A 17,747-nucleotide genomic window follows, 5' to 3' on the forward strand; every position below is an offset into this window, starting at 1 on the left:
GTCGAAAAAGGGTTTCGGTTCCCTGAAGGTGTGGTGGCAACAGGTGCCGTGGTGACCCCTGGCCATCTCTACAACTGTTATCTTTGAAAACACCGTAGAACAGACATGTGCTCATTAACAGAACAATTACACTGGTGGTCTGACTAGTAATGGCAGAACTGTACGTACAACAGAAAACTCAAAAAGAATATATAAATGAATAAATAACAATTCAAAAAAATAAAAAGGTAGATGAAAATAGATAAGTATGTTACTGAAGTTAACAAAATTAAGGCAGTACATGATTAATTATTTAAGTTAATTAAATCAATCCTTGTGTATATATCTGCAGATTATTTTGCTGTAGTGTTGTTATTCTATGTTAAGTACACTGAGAGAGCCACGAAACCAGAGTCAAATTCCATGTAGTGCAAACCTACATGGCCAATAAACATGATTCTGATTCTGAATTTCATGCTGAAGGTATCATCAAAGAGCTTGAAGGAGCCTAGATTGCATCTGGTAGGCCATTTTAGCTCTACTAAATAGATTCAAAAACCATGGTGCAGCCTTGAGGAGTCTTTGCTTTGCGAGCAGTATAAAAATTATACTTCAGTCAGTGTAGAAATGAATTAATAACTCAGTGTATTTGTTGGGGGCAGTAACGTAGACAGACCTGTCATAGTTACTGCCAACAATGTTTGCCATAAACGTCTTTACTCAACTCTGTAGTATTTTTTGACAATTACACTTTAAAGAGACGAATGACAGCATCATTTTCTCCTTTACGAATCATACAAGGGAGAGAGAAAGCGTGGGCAGCGCCTTCCTTCCCAAAAAGGGCCATGATTCATTGCGCGTAAGAGCAACTCTTCTTTCTAGGCTCTCTGAGACGACGCTTGTTTGTAACCCATATTCTTTTAATGGCCACTCTGGTCATACTTCACCACCGACCGACAAGATTACCATTAGATGTTGTTGTAACTTAGCGATATGGTTAATACGCCTCTACGGACAAATGTGTCCGCATGGGATATGGAGATATTTTGATCGTCTTTGTAGGGAAGGAAGGCGTGGCTACGACTACGTTGTCCACACCCCCACACCCTCCCTCTCGCTCTATCTCTTCTCTCGCGTACACAGATACGCACTCAAATTGGGCATACACACAAACACACACACACACACACATAACTTTACAGCGAGTGAGCACCCTTTAAACAGAGCAGTGCCATACCTCCCGGGAAGAAGGCTATGCCCGTTTAGGAGGAAGGGAAATGAAGAGGAGACTACAGAAGAAATACCTGATTATAATATTAGGCTATTCTGTAGTGCTCTTGTTGATTCCGTATGTGTTGGATTATGGGGGCAAATCCGTGCATGTTAAACATGGACAGCAGCAGCCCAAATGCCCCGATTTGGAGAGCACAATGGCACTGTGGAATAACGGTGACAAGTTCAACACCAGCGACACGGTGGAGTACGACAGTGTCAACAGGAGCCGGTCTCGGATACACATCTACCTGCATGCCACCTGGAGGACGGGCTCCTCTTTCTTGGGAGAATTGTTCAATCAGCACCCCGACGTTTTCTATCTGTACGAGCCCATGTGGCACATATGGCAAGCCCTCTATCCGGGCGACGCGGGGAGCCTCCAGGGAGCCGTGCGGGACATGTTGAACTCTCTGTACCGGTGCGACTTCTCCGTCCTGAAACTTTACGCCAGCTCGCAGAACATTAGCACGTCGTTCATATTCGGCTGGAAGATGAACAAGGTGATATGCTCGGAGCCGCTGTGCGACGCGCACAGGAGACACGAAATCGGACTGGTGAGAGAGGACCTGTGCGGGAAGTGCCGGAAGCGAGACGTCCGAGAGCTGGAGAGGGAGTGCAAGAAGTACCCCGTCATGGTAATCAAAGGCGTCCGTGTGCTGGACCTCGGCGTCCTTGTTCCTCTGATGAGGGATCCCGCGTTAAACCTGCAGGTCGTCCAGCTCTTCAGAGACCCGCGGGCCGTGCACAACTCCCGCCTGAAGTCGAAACAAGCCCTGGTCAAGGAGAGCATTCAGGTACTGAGGAGCAAGAAGCAGACCGACAAATACAAACGACTGCTGGCCCCCAACAACCGGGCGAACCGTGCCGAAAACTACGTGGCGACTGCGATGGAGCTGATCTGCGATAACTGGCTGAACGACATCACGCTGATTCTGAATGCACCCGCTTGGCTGAGGAGGAATTACCTCCAGCTCCGCTACGAGGACCTGGTCCTGCGCCCCATGGAGGAGCTGCAGAGGCTCTATCGTTTCGCGAATCTTTCCACTTTCCCCGAACTGGACAGATTTGTGCTAAACATGACGCATGGCCAGGGGTATTCCTCGGACAAGCCTTTCCTCATATCGTCGAGGGACGCCAAAGAGGCTATCTACGCCTGGAGGGAAAGACTGAACGTGGAGCAAATAAGCCAAGTGGAGGCCTACTGCAGTGAGGTGATGAGGCAGCTGGGCTATCACAAGAACAGCGTCGATAAAACATAGCCGTGCTGAAGCAGGAGCAATTTGAGGATTAAGGTAAGAAACCTCTCCTTCCTCTTCACACAGGCATTACAACAGGATCGGGTGAAGGGTCAATAACTGCTTTCTGGTCCATGTCTCCTCCAGATACTGACTGGTACTAACACGTCTCGTAACAAGGCTGAAGTATTGACATAAAATCAACATAGCAATGATATTGTGAAAAAAAATCTAAATTGCAATATTTGTTTTTTCTTTTTTGTGTTTATATATAAAATGAATTTGGACTGATTGATCGCAGTTTTACGGGATAAAAAGAAGTTAGAAAATTTCCTCAGCTATATGCAGCTTCTAACGTTTTAAGCTCCATTTGCAAAGAATTTATCACTAGGAAATAAGGCAGCTGTCCAAGAAGCCTTTATGTGAGACTATATTATATTACCTGTCAGATCCAACGGGATAGTTTTCCTCAAGATGGGTTATTTAAGCTGCCCTCACAATGGGTCATAAAAAGGATGTTTACCCTAACATGACTGATGTTAGGGTAAACATACATTGCATCCTTTGACTACTGCATATATATATATATAAACTTTGTTAAAAGAAACACTCAACACTAGGGAAAGTGCTCAACAAATAAGGAGCAAAATAATCCGATTGTTTATAGCATGAAACAGGCTTGTACTGTCTCATAAAGAATTTACATGACTTGCTGGATTATATATATATGATTTCAATTCTGAAATGACATAATGTTCAGCCTTAACTCCCATACACTGACAGATTACATTTCTCATAACAAGGTCTGAACAGTGTTCTCTTTCAATGATATTGTATTGGATTAAATTCAGATAGTCATATTGTGATACACAGTTTTGCTGTCTACATTTATGATAGTGACAGTCTATTACTTAAAATTTCTCACAAAATAAGGTCTGAAACATTTGAGGTTGCATTATTTGAAAACTAGCTTTTGGTTTAATGTTATACTTTATATTGCCAAACAATTAAATGTAATGAACTTCAGTTGGATTTGTGGACCTAGTAATTTTGCACACTGTGTTAGTGGATATCGTGATATATAATAGGGTGTAAGATTTTCCTATCATTATCAATATTGTCCAGTACTACCCATAACTCTCACAGTCCTGATGCTAACCAGCATGGGAAGAAACCAGGGACACACCTATTGAATATTATATATTGTTTTTTTTTTCTTACAGTCGTCCTCCACATCCGATATCGCCTGTTACGACGTTGTTAAAACAGCTTTAAATCAGATAATAATGGACTCTGTTTTATTATTGCCCATGAAAGTTCTACTGGTGTTCTGTAAATTATTGACATCTCACTGTAGTGTATCACGCACCTTATGCACTATCTGTTTCTCCGTTGCTGTTAATATCTTTCTGTTCCCACACTCGCAGGCAAACGTCCCTTGTAGTTTTCTTACTTGCTCATAAATCAGACATTGTACCTCATCATTAGCTCGTACATGCTTGCCAACAATAAGATCATGGCAACAAGATACACTGTCAGAGGCTGATTGCTATGATGGGTTGGACATTATTATGCCAATTTGAACACAGTGAATCGTCTGCAACCATTTTTCATTTCTAGGCGTCATCACGTATTGGATGGGCGGATGAAAGATTCAGACGGAATATCACAAAGAAAGATTTCTCCCTCTTTCACGGGTGACTGATCTGGTTTTTTAATAGAGGGCTCATTGTTTTCTCCTTGGCAGTGTTTAGGGCTCCTCTCTGGATAACCGGGGTTGGCAGTGAGTCACTGGGCCTTAGACTACGCGGTGGAAAAGGGGGTCATTGTGTACGCCTTTCTGTGAGGGGGGCATAGAGCTCCCTGGGTTACGCCTGTCACCACCAGCCCTCACAAGCAGACCCTTTACAGCCAGGCTGCCTTCAAGCCGTCAGCCTGTAGCAGACGCAGGGGTGGAGGCCGTGAGACCTTGGTACCCCTCCAATGATGAGGCGTAGAAACTGTAACCATCACTGTAGCACATACAGACCTGCCGATGGAGGTCTTTTGACGTTTGGCTGCAGCGTCGTCGCGTTAGACCCAAAGGGGAGACCGTGTCAGTGGTGCTTGTTTTACAGTATCCGTTTCCATATCTACATCTGAAACAAACTCACTGGGTTTGCTTGAATTCTGAAACCAGTGCTAAAATACCTTTCTCTCTCTTTCCAGGGGCCTGGCATTCAGGGCTAAGGGCAACAGATGGAATAACAATAAAATGTGTTGGAATCTGGTCCACTGGGAATTCGCAAGCATGACCGTTGGGTTGTTTCCCCTCAGCAAAGCCTGGTCGATGAACTGGCGAAAATTCACGTGGAGAGAGCCAATATTTGGAAAGATGCATTTGAAATGGGGAAACCATCAGCAACTGCATTCTTGTCAGAATGGCCGACCGGTAAAGTTGCTGGATACAGAGAGTAAACAGGAAGGATAAAGGTAAACAAGAAGAAAATGATCAGGTTCATTCGTGCCGTCATTCCACCTGGCCAGGCCCGATCCCTCTGTCCTTTCATCAGCACTAATCCCTCCTCAATCCCCTACAGGCAAGGGCCACAATAAGCCTGAGACTGGTCTTGCTCGGAAGGCTGCTGCCAAGATCCAGACCAGAGCACTGGTCGCATCGAGTTCAGCCTGACCTATGAACTCTGAAAAGGAAGCTATCCGTCCAGCCAATGTCCAAGTGTGGCTGTAATCTTGAGCACTACCGATACCCAACTGTGGTTGGCTCACTAACAACGCTCACTAACAAGAGCTTTGAAAAGAGGAACTGCTTTGTGAGACGATGCCTGACTAGAGAACTATTGTGCCCCAACCCACCGACTTCTCAGGAATCCAGAAAGCTCAACTGCTCCCTCATAACTGACCAAACACTCATGCTAGTTTGAAGTTATCTAACATTTCAAGGATGAGGCTGAGAGAACCGCCTTCTCTCCGGCAGTTTTCGCACTCAAACTGATACCGATGAATCTAAAACACTATTCCCACAGCACAGGTTATTTTCAGTACTCTCCAAAATGTCACTCACTCTGTCACCGTCATGTCACATCCCTCAAGACTGTGTTTAAGACGTAAAATGATAACAGCATTTACAAAACAGCTTTTTAAGTTGACTGAAGCTATTGTCTTGTCAAAGAAAGTGAAAAAAAAACCCTCAGCCAAAATAAACTAACTTTAGTGAAAAGTCGAAAATAATGTGGATTATTTCAGTTGTGTCGACCATAACATGGCTTTTGATGGAACCGCTGTCAAAAGGGAAGAAAACATGGGGGGGGGGGGGCTCACAATGTGAAATGGTTTTTAATTCATATACCAACATGCAAAACATTGCAGGTAAAACTTGTCAGCCAGTTGTTGCTACTGGAAACAACAGGTGCATATTATTTACAATTAGCTACATGTCATGTTTCTCTAGGACAGACAGCATGTAAGGATTGCTAGCAGGAACTACAGACCAAATGATAGTACAACAGTCTGGAGAAAGTGCACATGATGGTTATATTAGAGTCCCAAAAGTCTCCTCTCGTTGAGATAAAGTGCCAAAAAGCGCTCCTTTGCCTGTCGCCACCATTTGAGATATCCATGATGTTACTGTCCATAAAGTGCTCCAACGAGTTGGCATATCCTAGACATGTTTGTACATGCAACGTCTTGTTCTCATTTTCTTCCTTAATCGATAATTAATGTGGCCATTTTCACATTTTTTTTAATTATTTTTTTCCACAGCTGAGGGGATACTGCAATATTCAGTCCGTTCAATGGGTCTTTTGAGGCTATGCATTATAGCCTTAACACAGAATGGCTGGTAGAAGCGTCACACAGAGATGAAAAAGTATTAACACATCGGGTCACTTATCACCAATGTGACCCTAGGTGCAATAACAGGCGGCTTGTTGAGACAACGTGACAATTATGAAAATGTATTTAAACAGCGCTCCACATACAGACAAGGCTCAGACTATGGAGTAGATATTTAGGGTGCACCGCTAAACATCACCTTCCACTCGAGCTAGGGTTTAAAATATCTGTACACCCTACAATGAGTGATGCATTGCACAACTTTATTTTCCCCACTGAAATGCGTCTGATGGAACTTTGTAATCTGCATCAAATACGACATTTACACGCTGCAAATTTGAATGTCACACCTGACTTTACACGTACTATATGCAGGATATGTAAAACCAGCAAATGCTGTGTGATGCACAAAAAGGAAGTGGTTTGTTAACCTTTCAAACATAATGACGCAGGAAGTTGACAAATGTGGCTGACATGGCTTTCGTCCCTCTTGAACACAGAAATCTGTCGCTCAAGCCAAGAACATCCTTTCGGTTATGCTGCATCTCCGATGAGTTAAAGTGCATGGGTATGTCCACCACACTGCACATGTGAAACCAGTCTGAAACGGCTCCATAGACCTAGAAAAGGCTGCATGGTAGCTTGCGCTGCTCATATTTACATTTGTTGACTAGACTCAAAATGTAACAGCTTAAGAAAAAAAAATATGGGAAGTGAAACATTTCACTTTATAATAATGCTGAGGAAGAATCACCAAGGGTGGCCTGCATACAGTGAGGAAATTTGCTGAAACGTTGCAAAAAAAAAAAAAAGTTTGCCACAGTATCAATCATTAAAGCTTTCTATAGTTCACATGGTGCAGTAACTTGTGAAGTGACACAAATCAATCTGTTGGATAATCAAGAGCTCAGCGGACTGTTGTGGAAAATGTTAGAGAACGGAAACATAGAGTGAGTTGTACTGGCAGCTTTAAGTCATTGTATCGTACAGGATTTGTTTGTTAGAGGGAGTCATTAGGCCATTTTACATCTTTTAACAGTTCCCTGAAAAGCGAAGGTGGGCCCCATTGGTGTTGGTGGAGTAAGGGGCAGTTCTGTGTGAAGCGACCGGAAAGAGGCTAAGGGGGCATGAAGACTATATTTGGTGTTTCATGTCTCATAAGCAGAAGTAATCTTTTGTTGCAAAAAACAAGCACTGGGTTGGTTGTGTGTGTGGGAGGGGGGGCTCCGTCAATGAGTTTCACATCATTGCATTGTCACACTGGCATTAACAACAAAGAGAACGCTGTGGCCCCCTTATCTATGAGTTAAAAACATTTTAGAGGACGTTATGTTATGGTTAGTTCGCTTTGGATAAAAGCGTCGGCTAAATGACTGTAATGTAAAAATGTAAATGTAGTTGTAATCTGGTCTTTTGGGACATACTGTCAGGTTGACTATTTCTGCAGTAACTGCCCAATTTACGAGTATGTTTTTACCTTAATCATCTTCAAAAAGTAGGATTACCTTTGTAAAAAACAAAAACAAAAGAGCAAATTCATATGTAACTGTTGATTCCTTCAAGTTAAAAATGCACGACTGAAGTCTTGCAGGAAATTAAAAAAAAATTCTGATAACTTAAAAAGGCTTCAAATCAAGAGTAGGTGAGTTGTGCTCCCTCTAAGTCTGTAAAGTATGCTACAATTCGAATTTTTGGCAGTGACATTCTTAGATATCACAATAAACCAATGACATGACATTGTTCTGGGGAAAATAGGCCAGGCAGTACTTCAATTTATAAGACTTGGAGTGACCTGAAAGTGCGCCAGTATTTCTTCCATCCTCCAATCTCTTAATTGTTTCACAATAAAACAGACATAAAAGGTCACAAATTCACTTTGTGGTGTGGGAAAATTTGAATCAACCCTTAGATCTAAATGTCAGACAGTCTTGTTGCCTTGGGCAAGGCTATAAAGCATACACATCTTAGCTTGAATTCCTTCACTTGGCCCAAATATATTTGCTAAATTAAATAATTTTAAATTAATGTTAGATAGATTGTGTGCCAGTTTCAAAACAGAAACTGTGATGCAGCTGATCATGGTGCATCAGCTCCTTCAGCATATAACCCAGCATTTACAGCACCCTTTAACTTTACAGCTGTGCATAGCTCAACTGAAAGGGTATAGTTAGAGAAATGTATAAGTTAGCATAATCTCAAAAGAAGAAGGACTATGAGATAATTGGCAAGAAAAGAATTATGTTGCTTTTGGCATACTGTTAGTGTAAAAGGATTCGCTTGTATCTTCAAAAACAGTCGCTCCAGGAAATACAACAAGGATTGGATACGCAACTGTTTTTTTTCAGCGGTCATAAGATGTTGCGCACCGAAAAGAGCGAACTCTACTAAGGGGCAAACAAAGATTCACATTGTATTTACACGTTTGCCTTTGTCACACATTTCAGTTAATGCTTCATAGAATCTGATGGTATTTAGAGGGCCGAACATTAAGCATCCTGCGAATTTGTCCAGTTAAAGATTTTCCAGACGCTTTTGTGCAACTATAAGGAAATATTCAACACGATATTCACTGAACTGTGGCAGCGCAGCAGTCTCAAGACAAATGATACATGATGAGCACAGAATTCATGATCTTGGAAATGAGTTGTGTATAAGACTCAACGCAGTACCTCAGTGCCGTGTGATTGCTAGAGGTATCAGTTCAGCTTAAAAACAGCAGAGGAAGGCTTCTCAGCAATCGTACAAGGAGTAACAGATAAACTGTCAGGACAAATCAAAACGCAGTGATAAGAGTACTGACTGGCACAACATCATTCTGTTAATTTTCAGCCCAAATTGAACACACAAAATATTTTACAATCAAAAGCGCAGACATCAAGTATGCCATGACGCTAGATTGTCTCTAAATCCTGCATATGTCCCTCCTAATAATGCAGGGGGGGAGAAAAGAACCAGTAGAACTGAATCACAGTATAAACAGTACGGAGCCCATGGGGAACGCATGCCTGCTGAAGCCTCGACTCCAGCAGAATAATAAGATGAGATGCTCCTTCTTAAGCTCTGTGCCCGCACCAGGAGCTCAGCATCAGTCTAAACCCTCCCCTCATCCCCTCGTGTTCATTCCCATCTCCAGTTTGTCCAATCTCTGTGAAGTGCTGGACTCCGCGCTGCAGGAGTGAGATATGTGCAGGGTCAAGGGCGAGGAGGCGTTTTAGGGAGGGAGAAGGGGGTCGGTCGGGTGACAGTGGTGCAATGGAGGATTGGGGTTGGTGATGGGGGGGGGGTCAGATGTGGTCCTCGATGGGGAAGACGAGGCGCGTGCCGTGGCTTAGCAGCTCTTGCTCACGGGAGTCAAGCTCGCGTTCGAGGGCCTCCTCGGAGGTGCTGCCGCTCCTCTTTCCGTTCACACTCCAGCCCAGCCCACCCGCTGCGTCTGCACCCCCGGCGGATGCCCCGTTTGCTGTGATGGCGGTGTCTCCGTACGTGAGGGTCAGGTCGCCGTCATTAAGGATGAAGTCAGAGTCGGGCTCCCTAAGCTGCTCGTGGTTCTGCAAGCACATCCACAGGGAAACATGAGGGGAGGGATGGGACCGCGGGAGTATGACACACATACATACGCACACTACATGCACAGTTGTGCGTACTGCACGTGACGCAAACAGACAGTCTTAACAGGACAGACTGACACTGACAAAGTGAATGTTTAAAAGGAACACTATGGATTTACAGAAATACAGAAAGGGAAGGGTACAGACTTATTTAGTTCTCCATGTTGTAGCAATGTGAATGTTAACATGGTTAATAGGCTGAACTTTAGAAAGCTAGATGAGATTTTTTTAAAGACAAACTGCACAGGGGTGTGTTATTTGTTGCACTATCATGCCCATGACTATGAAACTGTTTTGGGAGCTGACCTGACCCCCCCCCCCCTGAAAAAAGAAAAACAAAAAACCTTAAGTACTTGCATATTTCATTCATATGTATGAATTGCATGTGGATGAAAGGATACACAGTTCTCTCATACTACAGCACTTGGTTTTCACAGGCCTAATTGTGTTTGACTGGCTCAGAATCAATAGGCAGTTCCTGTGCCTGAGGAAATAAATTGGAGCACATGAGTTTGTGCTGGGTCAACACAAGGATTACTCAGATGAACGGGCCATACCAAATAATCGTGATTACGTAACCCTCTCACAGTTATTTGAGAGAGGAAGTGGGAGGATGGGGGAAGCATCCAAATGAAATCCACCAGGATTTTAAGCAGTGAAAAGACAGAAAATGCATACTTATGAACAGTGCTAAATCCACAACTGTTTAATGCACCGACACAACTAAGCATTACGAATGGTCCTGCTCATGTAGCTATACAAAAGTCTACATTAAGTATCTCTAAAAAAAAATAGCCATACTAGAATTTATAATACAAAATGATGAGAAGTCAGGTCTTTTTGCCACCATGTTTTACCACCTTGTTACTCCATGTTTCATAATATCCATAACAAAGGGCTTTATTTAATCCAAAGTCTCTTCGCCTGACAGAGTGAAACACTGGATTGTCCTGATTATGTGAACAAACGTCCAAATTCACTGCTCGTATGGCTATCAGTCCTATGCAGGCACGCGAAAGCTGACCCAAATTTCAAGAGTTTTTAGAGGCAGCAACTTCAGAGTTTAAGTGGTTTACTCAATATGTGAAGGGAAAACAGCTGAAATTTAAGAGCAACTGCTTCAATAAGTGAAGGCAAGAGGGAGAGTACTTGAGGGCAAAACTAGATGACATACACTGATGAATATGCTTAATATAAGCTTACAGAATGGCAATGTTTAGAAATTTCAGGATGTTCCTAACCCAGAACACAAGTTTTCACACACATCCACAACTCAATGAGACAAATGAGCACAAAATTAAAGACAACGAATTGACTGAAGTTGACTTGCAATGTGTATGAAAAGCATGTCAATGAAAATGTGCCTCCGCTCAGCAACAAAAAGTCGAGATTTTTTTCAGCAAGACCGCAATTTGGGATACTGTGAAAGCGGAGCGTGATGGCCAGATGCAAAACCCAATGAATCAAACATGTAAGATGGTGTTTTAAACAAAACAAATGGAGGAATTCAATGTCCACCCAAGCGTGAACATCTCTCATCAATGCATGTTCTCTCTGTCTGAAACACTGGGATGTAGCGTCTTTCAGAATAGCAATCGTCGTTGAGGTGCATGAATGGGCCTTTTGTACCCTCCGGATACAAAAGCTTCTTGCTCTGACATTTTCTCCCTTGCCAAAGGCCTTCGTGCTTTGTTCCTTTCTGGAAGGCATTGAAAATACGTTGACAATACCAGAATTCTGCCGAGTGAAGTTCTTCATGGACGCAAACCTAAATGGGTGTTAATGGATAGGGCCAAAGGGTGAAAGAACATAAAAATCAATATAAAAACTACGGCTGTCATTTTACAGTATATGCAAAATTACAACACAAATAAACAGAATTTTAATTCAAGCCATTTCACACCAACGGCTTCAGTTGCAGCTGCTGAAGACACTACATTTTAAACAGCTTTTATTATGGCATTTTAAACACAGCCTGATTATTTCAGCATGGCCAAAAGATTTTCTGAAGTTAAATATACTGAGAAACTAAGACAGAGAAATTGCTTATGCACTCCAGTACTGCAAGTGTCTTTGTCCCTAGAAAAACCTGTGATTCTTCAAAAAAAAATCCTCTCTCTCATCTCATCATCAGCTGCTTCTCTGGGGTCGGGTCGTGGTGGCAGCAAGCTAAGTAGGGCACTCCAGACGTCCCTCTCACCAGCAACGCCCTCCAGCTCCTCCTGGGGGATCCCAAGGCGTTCCCGGGCCAGATTGGACATGTAGTCCCTCCAGTGAGTTATGGGTCTACCCCGGGGTCTCCTCCCAGTTGGTCCTCCGTGACCAGTCTGCGATGCCGGAAGTCGGCACGCCCCGGTCCCCGCCTTTGCCTGCCACCAGGCCTACACCCTACCCCAATGCTCATCCCCGTGGGTGGCGGGTCCACGGGGTGATTTTTAAAAAAGAATCCTCATCCTCTGAAATGATTAACATTAGATAAAGTGCAATTGAAAGGATTTTTTTACAGGTCTGTGTTGTTTTAGCGGCCAGTACACATTCAAGAATGTCACCGTTTGTGGTGTGTATACTGTTTATGTGTACATGTGCTTGAGTTTGTGTATATTTACAGTACTCACCTTGTAGGCCTGAGGGCTGGTAAGGCAACGAGCCAATGGTCCACAGCAGCTTGGCAGGGTGGTGGTGAGCGGCGGGCCACTGTGTGTCAGGATGGGCTTCATGTAACTGGGCATTTATTAAGGACTCTAAACCAAAAGTGAATCAAAATCCCAATGTCTGTATAGAAATTATAAAAAAAAAAAAAAAAAAATCCATGTTCTTTTCTCAGATTAATTTTCTATGGTCCATTCCATTTTCCATTTCCCCCGTTTTCTGTTCAGTTTGGGCATGGCTCTTTTACACTGAAATATTATTTCATGTTTGAAAGAGTCTGTTTTCAATCACCATCCTTGAGATGAGCACTGCTTAGTTTGAATGGTGTTTAGTTTAGTGTCGACATGCAGGAATTCAGTTTTCCAGAAGTCAGCTTGGATCAGAACAAATTTGTTTAACTTTCTGTGCTTCAGTTTGAACAGGTTGCTGGTTCTCTGGTCGCTGCCTATAACCACCTTACAGACTTCTTGACAGTTGAAAGTGAACACAGCTGAGCAAAATTTCCAACAACTAATTGTGGTTTAAAGAATTTGTATAGGTAGGACATATTCATAAAAACACTTCATATGTGCACAAGCTGGAGGGATAAGAAATCAAAGACATGAAAATACACCTGTACTTTTCTTCAAGGCTGGAGGGCGCATTGTAACCAGCAGATTATAAACCATTATTTTTCTCATATTTTTTCACTTTGATGAAATTATCATTATTCCATCCATCCATTATCCAAGCCGCATATCTGAATTCGGGTTGCAGGATACTGGAGTCTATCCCAGCAGTCATTGGGCAGCAGGCGGGGACACACCCTGGACAGGCCACCAGGCTATCACAGGGCCGCACTTTCACACCTACGGACAATTTAGCATGGCTGACTCACCTGAACTACGTCTTTCAACTGTGGGAGGAAACCCGAGCACCCGGAGGAAATCCACGCAGGCACGGGGAGAACATACAAACTCCACACTGAGGACAACCCTGGATGACCCTCAAGGTTGTCCAACCTTGGGGTTCGAACCCAGGACCTATTATCCATCCATCCATTATCCGAACTTCTTATCCTGCTCTCAGGGTCGCGGGGATGCCGGAGCCTATCCCAGCAGTCATTGGGCAGCAGGTGGGGAGATACCCTGGATAGGCCGCCAAGCCATCACACAGGGCCGATATACACACACACACCCAAACACATTCACACCTAGGGACAATTTAGTATGGCCGATTCACCTGATCTACATGTCTTTGGACTATGGGAGGAAACCGGAGCACCCGGAGGAAACCCACGCAGACACGGGGAGAACATGCAAACTCCACACAGAGGACAACCTCCAAGGTTGGACTACACCGGGGCTCGAACCCAGGACCTTCTTGCTGTGAGGTGACCGCGCTAACCACTGCACCACCATGCCACCCAGAACCTATTATCTATTATCATTGTTGTTAGATAATAACAGTGTATATCATTCCATCATACATACTGAATAGAGGGATCTGAGGAGTCAAGTATCAGCATACTAATTTGTGCTGTGTTATATGGTGAGCACTTAAGTCCACGTGTGAATACACATACAGTCAATAGACAGGGGACTATCGACCATCTAATCCACCAGTCATCAAGCGGGGAATGAATCCAATGTAATGTGGAAATGCACATTACACACAGAGGTAAAGTGTCTTTATGCATGCTCAATAATCCAGGTAAGGAAATCACAGAAAGTTGAATCAGTTCATCTGGACACAATGTTTATTGAGAGAAATGTTTCATCACTCATCTAAGTGACCTCTTCAGTCTCAACTGACTGCAGGTATCCCCACCCTTATAAATAATACAATGGTATAATGACCGAAAACAACGATCGATTTCGTATGCAAATTACCATGAGCATCAACTAGAGTTACAATGGCCATGTGTACTGTTCACAGAGGATTGGGGAATGTTTACAATCACAGCATTGTAAAATGGTGACAGATGTACTCTTAGTCCAATAAACGTTGTGTCCAGATGAACTGATTCAACTTTCTGTGATGTAGAGGTAATATGGCAAAAAATTTAGCAAAACAGTAACTATCTTGGCTCAAAGACAAAGACTTCAATGGATAACAGAGGCCTTGGCAGCATATCTTATGTCCATGTGTTCACAATGAGTGTTTGTCCAGTTCAAAACTCAAACACCTGCGCCACCAAAGAGGGATTAACTATCTAAACCAAATTAAAGTGAAGTGAATGCATTATAGGCACAACTACAACAGTATCCTTACTACGTGCAGTGACACAGTATACATGTTGGGCTTCTACAAAGCGTAAACAAGTTTGCATGGGGTGTACACAAAATAGGTGGGGTACTGCCTTCTGTTTGCAATCTGTCAAGTATAATATACCAGTCTGGGGAAGCCCTATGCCCTGTGTAAACAATTAGGTTATAAGCTCCTTTAAAGATGGAGGCAGCCTGTTGCACACTGTCAGGGCATGCATTATATTATGACTAATATCAAAACTGTTGCATCACTGGAGGAGACTGGATTACCTGTATGTGTGGTTGTGTGGTTAATCTCTCAGTGCACTTTATGAGCGCCACAGTCTAACAACTAGAGCAGAGAGCTGTACAGCAGCAGCCAAACTCAAAGGCCTTTGCTATTTATGTTGACTTCACCCTCAAAGTGACTGGAACTGAAGAGAAATGGACCCTGAACACCTCAGCTGTGTCAAAGAAGGTTGAATCAGTTCATCTGGATACAACGTTTATTGACAGATACGTTTCATCACTCAACTAAGTGACATCTTCAGGCCGCTTAACTGATTGCAGGTATCCCCAAACTTATAAACAAAACAGTACAATACAGTTGCATAACGACTGAAACCAATGACCAGTTTCATGTGCAAATAGGGTGTGACATTAACTAGAGTTTCAAGGCCATGTGTACTATTCACAGAAGATCTGTTAATAAATGTATCCAGTTGAGCTGATTCCACCTTCTTTGATTTTCTTACCTGGATTACTGAGTATGCATTAAGACACCTTAGCGGTGTTTAACAAGTGTCCCCATGGAGAAAGTCTCCACAGTGAAACACAGCTGCCCTCCTCAGAACTACCTAGACAATCAGCCACAAGTGACTGCAACTGTTCAGCTGTGAAGGAAGGAAAAAGGAAGTAGGAGGATGAGTTGCAAAACCATTATTTGAATGTTTGTTTTTTTGCAACACAAATTAAAAAGCTGACACCAGACATGTTTTTTGCAAATTAATCAAAACAGTCTTTGCCGGCATGAAAATACTTTTCCACAACTAGATGCCAGACAGACAATAACAAAGAGAATAACTTCTGTTGCCTCATACACTGGCTGTCTGAAAAGCTACAATCATAGAATAAATAAACCTCAGACAATTACCTTTAATTGGAAAGCAAAATTGAGGAAACCACATGGTGGTTCATGTTTAGTTGTGTCTTCTTTGGTTCAGTTAGTGGGACACTGAAAGGATACTTGTGATCGAAGGTGTACCAAAGTCTGAAGAGCCAGGCACTCTCCTGTTTGGTTTTACTTTGTCCCTCCGCCTGAGTCCCATCCTAGAAAAACATGTGGAGATGCCATCATTCATTTACTGTCACCAGCTGGAAGTCTCAGGAAGTAAGCAATGTTTTGCATTACAATACCCCCGTGACATCAGAGCAACAGATCACCCAGTGGGAAAGCTCTGGAAAACTACCCAGCAATGAATAAATAAAACAGGAAGGCGAGGAAGAACGAGTGACAGGAGTCGAAGTGTCAAGGCTTTGTAGGTAAACACCCTGTTAGCATAGCAGCTCTTTGGTAAACTCAGTGGTAACATCTCTCCCTCGCTTTACAACAGCCAGCATCACTCCCATCTCCTGTATAGCCCTCAAATCATCTTCAGATGAGCTAAACCAAGTAAACATACAGCTATGTGGCCACGTGAAACACTGGGATGGAATAGGAATACACACTAAAGGGTACCACGCACAGCTTGACTGGCTCTGTCTAGCTCTACATGGAACAAATGTAGTCATTAAAAAACAAGGAAACATGGTGCGATAGAGGCAAAGCACAGCTGTTGTGTGACTTTGTTGTGAACAGAATGACACAGGATCATTGTCTTAAGTTTGCAGTTGGTAGTAGGCCAAGTACTGACTGCACATTTTCAATTGAGGAGCTAGCGTTAGATATTATTTACATATCCTGATTGGATGTTTAACATTGGTATTTTAAAATAATTGCTTCTGAACCAATTAAACAGAGCTAAAGTCAGCTTGTCTGACTCATGCTTTAAGCTAACCAATAAACCAAGAGAAGCAAGCGGACTCATCAGAAGCACTTAAAAACATTTATCAAAGGATTGATTTTTTTGAGCATGTTAAAGGCCATAGAGCACAGCTTATTTGCATCTCTGTTGATGGTGTTTCTGTGAAATCCTACCTTAAATTAACCCTTATGGGCAATATCAAATGATGCTAAAGGAGAATAGTGGTGGGGGTGCAGTAAAATAAATTTTGCCAATTTTATTACCGATGTAGATTATGTTATTAATAAAAAAGAAATCTTTAATATCTATCTCAATTGAGGAGATCTCACATTGAACATGCACTCTATGGACAATTTGCAAAATGTGTCAAACAGACATTATTAAACTTGCAGCAAAACACAAGTTTAGGTACTCTGTGCATATGAAAAATATCAGTTCTATGAAGCCTCTCGCTCTCTCGCTTCCAAAATAAAACTATATTTTTCAATAAAAATGCTATACTTCTGCAACTTCTGCAATCCAAGTCAGCTTATTAAGTTCCCTTTTCTGTGGCAACCTAAACTAGTTACATCATATTTCTTCCAGGGTGTGGATTCAGACTTCCTGACTGTGTGCCAGCTCCAGGTACATGAGCAGAAACAACAAAAAGGAATCAAAGTGGCATTAACTTTAAGTACTATGGACTTCCTTGTTAAGCGAAATCCTCACCCCTTGCAGGACCTGGAAGTTGTCTCCACAGGGCTGCAGGTCTTGATCTGGGTCAACTCCGACCCTGCAAAAGCAAGAAGAAAAACAGAAGAATAAGTGCATCTAGTCTGTGGTTGATGAGAGACAGACACACACAAAGACAGACAACAATAGAATAGAGGAAATGTTTGTATTCATGTCCCTAGTAAAAAGTGAAACAAACAACCACCA

General features: G+C 42.7%; 2 protein-coding genes and 1 long non-coding RNA gene across 4 annotated transcripts in view; 2 read left to right on the forward strand and 1 right to left on the reverse strand.

Annotated features, from left to right (window-relative positions):
* The first annotated feature begins 1,142 nt into the window (after positions 1 to 1,142).
* chst7 (carbohydrate (N-acetylglucosamine 6-O) sulfotransferase 7) lies at positions 1,143 to 5,706 on the forward strand. Of its 2 annotated transcripts, XR_008810031.1 has the most exons (3): positions 1,143 to 2,546; positions 4,698 to 4,961; positions 5,069 to 5,706. XR_008810031.1 is itself a non-coding variant. In XM_056277208.1 (2 exons), the coding sequence occupies exon 1, from the start codon at positions 1,257 to 1,259 to the stop codon at positions 2,511 to 2,513; it is 1,257 nt and encodes a 418-aa protein (XP_056133183.1). In that variant the 5' UTR covers positions 1,143 to 1,256; the 3' UTR covers positions 2,514 to 2,546; positions 4,698 to 5,706. The 2 variants fall into 2 exon arrangements, 1 of the variants encoding a protein (XP_056133183.1); XM_056277208.1 differs by having other exon boundaries at positions 4,698 to 5,706.
* Positions 5,707 to 6,876: 1,170 nt separating this feature from the next.
* Positions 6,877 to 13,025, forward strand: LOC130109266 (uncharacterized). Its single transcript, XR_008809988.1, has 3 exons — positions 6,877 to 6,888; positions 12,063 to 12,201; positions 12,991 to 13,025. It is a non-coding gene; the product is annotated as an uncharacterized LOC130109266 (long non-coding RNA).
* slc9a7 (solute carrier family 9 member 7) overlaps positions 8,796 to 17,747 on the reverse strand; it is a 28,357-nt gene continuing 19,405 nt past the window's right edge. Inside the window, exons 13-16 of the mRNA XM_056276072.1 lie at positions 17,538 to 17,601; positions 16,052 to 16,134; positions 12,544 to 12,649; positions 8,796 to 9,868 (exon numbers count right to left, since the gene is read on the reverse strand). Of these exons, the coding sequence (XP_056132047.1) occupies positions 9,605 to 9,868; positions 12,544 to 12,649; positions 16,052 to 16,134; positions 17,538 to 17,601 (517 nt within the window). The 3' untranslated portion in view covers positions 8,796 to 9,604. The remainder of the gene's footprint in view (positions 9,869 to 12,543; positions 12,650 to 16,051; positions 16,135 to 17,537; positions 17,602 to 17,747) is intronic.

This window comes from Lampris incognitus, chromosome 3 (genome assembly GCF_029633865.1).
Source record: "Lampris incognitus isolate fLamInc1 chromosome 3, fLamInc1.hap2, whole genome shotgun sequence".
NCBI lineage: Eukaryota > Metazoa > Chordata > Actinopteri > Lampriformes > Lampridae > Lampris > Lampris incognitus.

Bases quoted from the DNA above. Each gene is read 5' to 3' on its own strand.
- chst7 (XM_056277208.1), top strand. From the start codon at position 1,257: ATGAAGAGGAGACTACAGAAGAAATACCTGATTATAATATTAGGCTAT.